Here is an 11,064-nt window from a genome sequence, read left to right as displayed (position 1 = left end):
ATGGCCCTTAAGCGAGGCTTATTGGCTTATTGGGGAGTTGCCAAGGCGCCAGTGCTATTAAAATGTAACCACAGAACAAACAATGCATTTTCAAATATTTTAAGTTTTTTTTTACTTTTTTACAAAATAATATCACGTTCACTACAAAAGAAGAGAGAGTTCTACCCTTGTAACAAGAAAAATTATATGTTAGGGGTCGACAATTCCGAATCTGATGAGTCAGTAACGAGAATCTTAAAAAGCCAAAATTTATAGAAAGAAAAATCGAACAAGTAATTAATGGTTAAAAGGCAGAGAAAAGCGATCTGGTTGCAATAAAAAACATCGAGCAGGGAAATGTTATTTTACCCCCGCCCCCTCAGATATCAAATGGTCGGCCCCTAAACAACCCTGATACAAAAAGTAAAGCAAAGTCTTTGATTGGATGATCATGTCGAGCCTCAGCCAATCGGAGTTGTTTTCCCATTGGTCAATCAAAATCTAGAATAGATTGAGAATCTTAAAACAGTCGACGTAACTCGGGTGATGAGGGTAGGGGAATACCAATTTTGCTTTCACTACCTCTACTTCCAACCATTTTTTTTCTTATTGGCTTTGACACCTGGTTTGTGAATGATGCCAATTAGTTAACCCAGTTGAAGAACAGGAGTAGGGTGTCTAGCTGACACGGTCTGCTCTAAGTCATGTGTCTCCAAAAGTATGGCTGATTAGTGCCAAGGTTAGCAGGCTGCTCTAGTTCTAGCACTGGTATAGCAGTGTAGTAATAGGGTGTTAAATGGTTGTGTAGTGTGTCTAGGTGGGGCGGGGCTCCTCTAGTTCTGGTGTCGGTGTAGTGGGCTGTAGTAATAGATAGCTTTAAAGATGTTGTGGAGTGTGTCTAGGTGGGGCGGGGGTCCTCTAGTTCAGACGCAGGTGTCTCAAGTTCCTCATCGTTGTAGATGTTCTCGGCCTGTCAACAAAAGTGAAAGCTTGTCATTCCATATGGCTAACTAACATAGAACACTGTCACAATCATGGAATGGTTTTAACAGGGCATCAATGGGCTTCGTAATGGGCTTTAATGTCTATGTTCTTTTAGGGCTTTAATGTCTATGCCCTCCTCCAACAACAAAACTTTCAAACCCCTTACAGGTACAGTATTCTCACCATCTGCCAGACTTGCATGATGTTGTCTTCTGAAACGCTGCACAGGACCCAGGGCTCATTTGGATTCCAGGAGAAGTCTGAGATCTTGGCTGTGTGCCCACCATGAATGAACTAGAGAAAAAAATGGATAATGCAATTACGCTGTTACACAAACTGGATAATTTTAGAGGGACTAAGCCGGTCTGTTCCTGTGTCTGCTCATGGCATCTCACAGTATGACAAATACAGAGACAAAATAACTTTCTTTGTTAAATTCAGACTTCAGCTATGCCATTTCTTCATTTCACTAAATCATTGATGAGAAAGAAAATATGAACAACTCCAACAAGTAGTCAAGTATTTGTTTCTTATTAAAAGTAGCTAAAAGCCTTGTATTTAATCATCATTTGGTGGTGGTGGGGGGGGGGGGGGGGGGTCTTATTTGAAGATGGGCACTTAATGGAAGCCTGACGCTAGATGCTAGACACTGGGCAGTAACAGCATTTCAGCCTATGGCTGGGTAAAGTTAGCCTTCCTTTCACTTACAAGAAGTTCTGGAGGTCCGTCCTCAGCATCCTCTGCTGACTGTTCCTCACCAATTTTACTACAAACACAAGACAAATGCAATCAGACTTCAGCTTCCTTCACAAAAATGCATTGAAGTCACCACTTAATTTAAGTATAAAAACGTTTCTATATCTGAGTGTATCTCGGGCATGTACTCAGGATGCCGCGACTACACCATTGCACAACTGCACTTACATGGCAGCCCGGCGGAAAAAGAAAAGTAGGAAGACCTAAGACAACTTGGAGGAGGTCAGTGGAAAAGGAGAGAACAGAGGCAGGATGGAACTCTTGGGAGGAGGCAAGGGTGGTAGCTCGTGATAGGCGCAATTGGAGGAGAAGTATTAAGTCATGCGCAACTGAGCGCGAAGAGGATAGGTGAGGTGATCTGATCTGATCGAATATCTTTTATCACCTCTGCTCTGAGAGGCTTCAAAAAGAGATTATTGGTTTAATAATATTAATGCCTATTTCCAAATTTTACTAGCTTACTTGAACTCAAACATAAGTTACTAGGGTTTTTTTCTACTTGCAAATTACCTGACAAAATTTGAGGCTTATAGGTAACTGGTGTAGTCAAAATTTAAATGCAAACGGTGGAGGCAATTAGAAACCATTACTGATAGATCATTCTACTAAAGAGATGGAATGTATCAAAGTGTTAAACTGTCATTACCTGAGATCCCAAACATGAAGTCTGCGGTCTGTTCCGCTGGATGCCAGTATGGTCTCATTGTGGGGCGACCATTGAACCTACAAGAAAAAAATATGGTTCAACAACTGGCATAAATCACAGAGCAAAATCAAACGACAGGGGAAACAATAGAGGAGAATGGTTAGGAATTTTTTATGGGGGGGGGGGGGGGGGGAGTAACAATCTGGGGGGCAGACAGAAGCCTCAATGGTAAAAGAATCTATTAGAATCCACACTATGCCATCACTTTATAAATTATTACTTACATTATCAAAGAAATTTAGAGCTTCAAGGAGCCCGAGAGCTTGGACATTGTTAAGTAATCAGGTTGTGAAAGACCCACAACAGATGCTGGCCTAACTGACAGTTCTCCCACACTTTGTCACATCACTGAGCAGTCTATATTTCTACATACTATACCAGGTGGGCAGTTGTTTGTAAGTAAAGGTATTTAAGTGCCTTTTTTATGTAATACAGTCAATAACTGTACCTGGAAGATTTCATCTTTGTGAGACTCGAATGAGTGGAGTTTAAGCTTGAGGTTCCTCAAATCCCACAGTGCTACCGTCTGAAACAACAAGAACACAGAAATGATAGAAAAATGTTTAAAAAATGCTAAGAGGAGGTACCTGGCGCAATGGCAGAGTATTTAAGTCTTTAGTAGGAAGTTGTTAAATGATGTCATCCTTTTCATAGTAATGGCCTGTGTTTAATAGTAATTAGTTCTAAAACAAGCTGAAACAAAGAGTTGATGCTACATATTATACCTTATCTGCTGATCCGGTGGCCAATATGAACTCGCTGTATGGGTTGAAGGAAAGGCAGTTTACCTGGCCAAGAAAACAAATTGTTATAGCTCAGTTGACACTGATGAAAGGTATTCACAAGAAAAACTACCAAGCCTCAGAATAACTTGGTGGTCGAAATGGAGGAGGTTGAAAAGGTATGTTTACTCCTCTTTGAGCATCAGCCCTTCATCATAGCAAAATTGACTAGAAGAGCTCTTATCAAGTCAATCTTCACAGAGGGACGAAACAAGCTACTGTAAAAACAGAGATTGGCAAAGTACAAACCAATTGAAAGTCAGAACTGACCTCAGCTGTATGGGCATCGACTGTGTGAGCAGCTTTATTGCTGTTTGTTTGACGAGTATCCCAGCTAGAAAAAATAAACCAATAGTGAATTCCTTTTTTCATCTGTCAATATGCAGTACCCTTAAATCCAGTATACCAGGGTCAACCAAATGAATGCAGGGATATAAAACATGTCAATAAGTTAACACAGGGTTTCTCCTAAAAAATCTAAGTAACTGTTAAAGAAACAGATGCCAATCATGCCACCACACACAAAGCCTCCATTTCCATTTATTATTATATGGCTACGGTAGTATGCGCGCTGTGTTTGGCTTATTTGTAGTCGTGACATTCCCGTATTGCCCGTCTCTGAGGGCATTACGGAATTACGTATTGCCCTATGAAAAATTTTTCACAGTCTCCTGGTTTTTGAAATTTTTTCCACCTTCAAACTGCAAAACAAGCGACAGCGAACATCCGAGTAGCGAATTCTAACACTAGAAACAGAAATGTTAAATCAGCTGGCCGTCTTTTTCCGTATTCGGGGCGGGACATTTTGTGAGCTTTTTTGTGTTGTTTTGTTCGGTTGCACCAATTTCGCTAAAACAAAATCGACCAAAAAACCAAAGCCACCAAAAAACAAACAAGAAACAAACAGGTCTTAAAGTTGATAATGGGAGAGGGCGAGCACTTTGAGTCTGAGTTTTTTTATCCTGGAGAGATTGAAGAGGGAATTTTTGACACAAAGAAAAACAATAAGATCACGAGCCGCCACCGATAGCCAAAAAATACAAAGCTTAAGTTATTTATATCGGATAAACTAACAAATAGATAAATAACAAGGGGTGTAAAGACCCAGAAAAGTCTCTTTAAGATAAGTACTACCTGTTATTTGTGAATGCAATATTTCCATCAAATCAAAACGCCGCACAAAGCCATTGGCCTTTTCATTTTAACTTACTTCAGAAGTTTGTTCTCTACACACCTTGGAGTTTTCGAACTTAACAGTCCATTCATGCCGTGAGGACTGACAACTCAGCTTTCTTTGTCATTGTTTGGATCAACTTCACCTATGATAAAACCTGTAGCTTCCAAGAGTTGTCCAATTACTACCAATTACTTGTTGTTGAATCTTTTCACTCATTTACATTTTTTATTTGGCAGCGCGCAAGTGTTTCTTGTTTTCCCGCAATGCCTCGGTCGATACGCCAAAGCCTTATTTTGATATTTTCCGGCATGACCTCACTCTCGGTTAGTAAGTAGTTAGTAATACAAGTAGCTAAGATACTAATAATCAAATATTGTCACTCATGTATCAGACTGCAATCATACTTCTCTTTGATTCTTACAATGATACAAATCTAAATCAATAGCACGCAAGAGGAAAGACCCATCCTCTTTGCTCTCATTGTTTTAAAAATGGTCTGTTACTTTGTTAATTGGAAAACCCAAAACGTTTGAAAAGTCTAGGAAGTATGCAGCATCTTTTTTTTTTTTTTTTTTTTTGGGGGGGGGGGGGGGGAACCCTGTTAAAACAAATGTGGAAACTTACATCATGAGTTTGTGGTCATCTGCAACTGATCCAAACAGACTTTCATGGAGAAGATGCCAGGATACATCCTATACCAGGAAACAAGAGTCATGTTCAGACAATAGCCAAGGAACAAGAGTCATGTCCAGACAATAACCAGGGAGCAAGAGTCATGTTCAGACAATAGCCAAGGAACAAGAGTCATTTCCAGACAATAGCCAGGGAACAAGAGTCATTTCCAGACAATAGCCAGGGAGCAAGAGTCATGTCCAGACAATAACCAGGGAGCAAGAGTCATGTCCAGACAATAACCAGGGAGCAAGAGTCATGACAATAGCCAAGGAGCAAGAGTCATGTTCAGACAATAACCAGGGAACAAGAGTCATGTCCAGACAATAGCCAGGGAACAAGAGTCATGTCCAGACAAATAGCCAGGGAACAAGAGTCATGTCCAGAAAATAGCCAGGGAACAAGAGTCATGTCCAGACAATAGCCAGGGAACAAGAGTCATGTCCAGAAAATAGCCAGGGAACAAGAGTCATGTCCAGACAATAGCCAGGGAACAAGAATCATGTCCAGACAAATAGCCAGGGAACAAGAGTCATGTCCAGAAAATAGCCAGGGAACAAGAGTCATGTCCAGACAAACAGCCAGGGAACAAGAGTCATGTCCAGACAATAGCCAGGGAACAAGAGTCATGTCCAGACAAATAGCCAGGGAACAAGAGTCATGTCCAGAAAATAGCCAAGGAACAAGAGTCATGTCCAGACAATAGCCAGGGAACAAGAGTCATGTCCAGACAAACAGCCAGGGAACAAGAGTCATTTCCAGACAAATAGCCAGGGAACAAGAGTCATGTCCAGACAAACAGCCAGGGAACAAGAGTCATGTCCAGACAATAGCCAAGGAACAAGAGTCATGTCCAGACAAACAGCCAGGGAACAAGAGTCATGTGCAGACAAATAGCCAGGGAACAAGAGTCATGTGCAGACAAATAGCCAGGGAACAAGAGTCATGTGCAGACAAATAGCCAGGGAACAAGAGTCATGTGCAGACAAATAGCCAGGGAACAAGAGTCGTGTGCAGACAAATAGCCAGGGAACAAGAGTCATGTGCAGACAAATAGCCAGGGAACAAGAGTCGTGTGCAGACAAATAGCCAGGGAGCAAGAGTCATGTGCAGACAAATAGCCAGGGAACAAGAGCCATGTGCAGACAAATAGCCAAGGAACAAGAGTCATGTCCAGACGAATAGCCAGGGGACAAGAGTCATGTCCTCACAAATAGCCAGGGAACAAGAGTAATGTCCAGACAATAGCCAAGGAACAAGAGTCATGTCCAGACAATAGCCAGGAAACAAGAGTCATTTCCAGACAAATAGCCAGGAAACAAGAGTCATTTCCAGACAAATAGCCAGGGAACAAGAGTCATGTCCAGACAAATAGCCAGGGAATGACAGTCATGTCCAGACAAATTATAATACTTTTCTTCCTGGACTACAGATCACTGAGCTATCAATCAATTTACTCTACCTCAACCACTGCAGAATGCCCTGTAAATATTCTCATTGCATCAACAGTTTTTTGCTCCTGAAAACAAGCAAACATGAGTTAAATCACATTGTCATTTACTTTCCAAAGCCCAAAACCAAGTTCCAAGATTAAAATAAAAAAGAGTCATGGAAAACAGTAGCTAACCATAAACATAAAAGTATGATAAGCATATAAAACAACTGCAACGTTTGACCAGTTCATAAACATAAAATACACACAAAGGAAGATCAGAAAATTTACCTTTGATATGCCGCTACTAATGTCCCATAAGCAGATTGTCTACAGACAAAAAATAAGATAAATTATTAGAAATCACACAATGGATCATTTATTAACTATATTTGTAGTAGAAAGAGTTTTTGTTGAAAAGCTCAAGGCAAAAAAGCCCAAATCATAACTATAAAATCTGTAAATAAAAGATTACCACCTGGTAAATATGACTGGTTGATCTTTTGATGAGAAAAGGTTGGATTACCAATAAGTGATTGCTATTTTGATTTTTAAATTCACAAAAATAAAAAACAAGTACAAGGGCACAGAATGTCAGTAGAAGGAAAGGTTGTTCCCATGTTCTCCCATGTTGCTTTTTCTTTAACATTTTTTTTTCTAAAAAAAAATCAGATTTACAGCCATGAAATTGCTGGCAGACAGGAGTGAGCTTGGCAGCTGTTTAAGGAAACTGTTAATAATGCAATTCCTTTACTAAAAAAATGGCAGACGATAGCTTACGTGGTCGTCTGAGGCACTGAGCAGATTTCCATTCACATTAGGGTTCCAAGACAAGCCATAACCCTCCTTGGTGTGTCCCTTGAGTCTAAGATCAGGGCTGCACTCTCCGTTAGGATCTAGAGAGAATTTCAACATTTAGCTACCTTATTACACTTTTTGCGATTTTGAAATGATTTAAAATGCAGATATTTTGCAATACTATATTTTCCTGATTTCACTATTCTAGTAAAAAATTTTTTTTGCAATTGTTCGATTTTGGCACAGCAAAAAATCATAATGCCTCACTAATTTAACTTGTAAAAAAAATACAGATGTATCTAAAGCTTATTTAAAGTATCTATGTGTACTCTCTTAATCTTTATTACATCCCAAATTTTGGTACACTTTACTTTCCTGAATTGAAAAACCACTAGGAATGCAATTAAACCTCTAGCATTAACCAGTGACAGTCACACACAGGGGCACTTGATTTGGGGACTACAGCTCAGGTGTGCCGTTGATGGAAGTACAATAACAATGAGTCACCTGGTTTTGAAGGATGTTTTGTGTAATCAAACACCAGAACATCAGCACTTGGTGTTTTAGTAGCGATGATGCATGGGTTCTGAGGCATAAACCGTGCTCTGCAAACAAAGAGGATGGCCAGAAATCAATACCAGCACAGCATATTGAAATTTAATAGCTTTCATACTAATAAAGGTCATGTATTAGCACTTTTTCTTCCTCAAACTTTTTTTAAAACTCAAATGGTCAACCATACTTTACATAATATATTGTAGAGTTGTTATAAGCATAGTGAAATTTACAAGGTAATACAAAAAATAATATTATATTAAACGCCATTCTTCCATTTCAATGGTTAATGTCTATAAGAGAAGAGAAGTAGTAGTAATAACTTTGGAGAATGAACTTACCTGTTTACTTCTCCTTCATGGTTGATTTTGATTTCAATGTCAATTTTTCCACTTACTGAAGCAAAGCCTCCAAACTCTAAATTGAAAAAAGAACAGAATCAGTGTGAACTTTGAATTTTCTTGTGTTTCCATCAAAATTGTTAAGGGGTGTACTTATAGCTTTTTACCTATCTCACAATACAACAAAGCCAATTAAAATTTTGACCACTTCTCACTGAAACTACTTGAATTCTAAGACAATCTATTTTATTAAAAAGTTTACCTCCTTTGTCATTGTCATAATGACTAGCATCAAACTGGGCTTCATCATTTGGAAGCTGTACGCTAGCAATAACAACATGATTTTGTTCGTCAGATCTGAAAATGACAAAAGCAAAAGTTAATGAACTGCAATTAAACAAATAATGTTTTGGTAAGGGTTAAGCTACAATCCCTTTTTTTGAGCTACTCTTAAAAGATAAAATAAAAAAGGAAGTTTGACACAATATTAACAAAGTACTAAGGACCATATACTGTAGTTCTGATTTCTTTCATGATAAACCTCCCACCAAGCTTTGTCTCAATCAAGCTAACAAGGTATTGGCACCAGAGACAGACGTTAAACGGTCAAAGTTTTTATAACCTTTCCCTTATAGCAATCTAGCCGAAAGAAAGAAAAGATAAGTTTTCAAAATCTGAAAAGGGAATTAAATTTGATTCTATTTTTAATTTTCTATCAGAGCTTTGAAAAGAGCTTTTGGCCGCGTTTTTTGCGAGAAAATCTGAAACACACTTTCCTGGAAACTCGTTAATATTCTAGGATGGCAATACCATAAAATATTGACAAAGAGTTTTGCATAGCAGTGTTATACACAATGAAACGAACACCTTTTAAAGCAGAAAATCATTTGCAAAAAATAAAATATTGTTTTGTTTGAAGGTTTCAAAAACAGCGCTTGCTCGTTGGAATGTAGTCATCTTTGATTATGCATGCAGGGCATGCAAAATGCAAAAACAACTCACGAACCACAGGAATTAGGATACTTTGTCTGCGGTTTCTTAATAAAATAACCAAAAATGCAATCCCAGTTCGCTGAATATTGTATTCAGCGAATAAAATATCTCTAACCTTTGTGTGAAATGTCTCCTGCCTCCCGATTCAGCAAAACCCTTTTTCGTTATGTTTCTATTTCTCTTGCCTAAAAACCCACGCGATTGTTGTTTTCAACTCTCAAACATTTGAACAGTACTGAGTAACAACATCCTCTTGAGTGTTCGTGACTAGCCCGAACGCTCTCCAAACCTAACTTCGTATTTAGGTTCTATATAAAATAGGAAGGGAGTGAAACAAAGCTCGATTCCATTGTTCGAAAACCTGCCTAGTTACGGCCAATGTTGTGATGTTGGTATGAGACATGATTGATGAGTGACAGGTCACTTTCTCTTTAAGGTAATGATTGACCTCTCGATATACATTACAAATGACTGGACCCGGGCCTTCGAGTTCACTGCCACTTTTCTAAAGATCGACTACCTTTGAACATCTTAAAGATTTGAGTTATTTGCGTGATTATGGGTTTTATGGTATTCATACGAACCAAATGCCATTTTGGAGATAAAAATATAAAGAATGGACCAAATCTTTCAATTCTAAAAGGTTATACAGACTTTAAAGGGATTATGACATCTCTTGAATATAATTATGTTCTGCAATGGGTCTTCACTAAACTTACGTGTGAGTGCCGAGGATCAGACGATGCACGGAGTAGTCTTTTCCTTCAGGTCTGAGAAATGCAAACACAAGGTTTTACTCACACAGTCCTAGCTTTAGAGAAAAAATGATTTCTTTTCTAAAAGAAAAGTAGAGTGCCCTTTGTATCTATCTCAGTTTCACTGAGCAACAATACTTCTCGCCAAGCATTTCTCAAATTTCTAAAATAACCCGTCTTAAAAATCACCCCCCCCCCACCCCAACAGGATGTATTATCTCTGGTAGTTGTGTTTATATAGGGGAAGCATTTAGGAATATAACCCAATCATTCGTTTTTAAGGGAAAATAAATGAGACAAATTTTCTGCAACATAAATCCTTTCATGATAATGCAATAATTTTGATACACAGGCGGTTAAAAACAATTATTAAGGATTTGCGAAACATTGCTGGGTTTATAAAAGAGGAAAATTTGCAAGCTAAATGTAATGGGGATGAATGAATATAAGAACCTATAACTAAATTTATCATACAGTAAATAAAGCAGATGTTATTTCCCAGTCAAAACACGTGTTCCAAAGACAATCAAAATCATATAAAAGTACGCTTACATTACAAGCTGTACACTTTACTATGTGTGTTGCGTTTATAGACGGTTTAAGAACCGACCGCCCGAATTCATAGCAAACAATACTTACTTTGTAACGTCCGGTAACCATTGGACAGTAAGGCTTGGCCATTCTAAAGCATGTGTCATAACTAAATCGTACAAAAACGGTGTATTCTTTTTCCAGATTTTATATTCTTCATTGATCATTCTCTCCTCTACGGCATCGTCAAAGGGCTCTGCGGCTTAAAAAATACAAACAAATGAGCCAATGCCCTCTCTAAGGATAACTCTTTGAGTATCAATGTTTAACTTACCACCTTCTTTAGGAGAACTAGTCATTTTTGGAACGGACACTGTGTTCGCAAGGGTTTCGAATTTTTCAAAGCAGTGAAGATGGCGTGCGTATTCCCCGCCAAATGCCCCGGTCACGTGACTGAAGCCGAACAATCCCCGGATGATACAGTAATATTGCCGCTGGTCAGGAAACGGCAGGCAGATTTATTGTTTCAAAGGAGTTTGGAAATTATATCAGAACAAAATTTCGACATCTGATTGTGTGTGCCACTAACCTTAAATTTTTTTA

General features: G+C 38.7%; 1 protein-coding gene across 1 annotated transcript; it reads right to left on the bottom strand.

Moving 5' to 3' along the window:
* Nucleotides 1-83: 83 nt before the first annotated feature.
* LOC5513843 (histone-binding protein RBBP7) lies at nt 84-10,927 on the bottom strand. The gene is made up of 17 exons (XM_032383375.2): nt 10,796-10,927; nt 10,570-10,723; nt 9,895-9,945; nt 8,445-8,539; nt 8,183-8,258; nt 7,794-7,891; nt 7,269-7,384; nt 6,780-6,818; nt 6,519-6,575; nt 5,009-5,076; nt 3,478-3,541; nt 3,151-3,213; nt 2,874-2,951; nt 2,366-2,442; nt 1,672-1,729; nt 1,147-1,257; nt 84-949 (listed from the first exon to the last, which is right to left on the bottom strand). Exons 1-17 carry the CDS (start codon nt 10,818-10,820, stop codon nt 878-880), a joined length of 1,302 nt encoding a protein of 433 aa, XP_032239266.1. The 5' UTR covers nt 10,821-10,927; the 3' UTR covers nt 84-877.
* Between the last annotated feature and the right edge of the window lie 137 nt (nt 10,928-11,064).

Source organism: Nematostella vectensis, chromosome 14, assembly GCF_932526225.1.
Source record: "Nematostella vectensis chromosome 14, jaNemVect1.1, whole genome shotgun sequence".
NCBI classification, from domain to species: Eukaryota; Metazoa; Cnidaria; class Anthozoa; order Actiniaria; family Edwardsiidae; genus Nematostella; species Nematostella vectensis.
The sequence above is the reverse complement of the archived record's forward strand: the minus strand, read 5'-3'. Positions and strand labels throughout refer to the sequence as shown.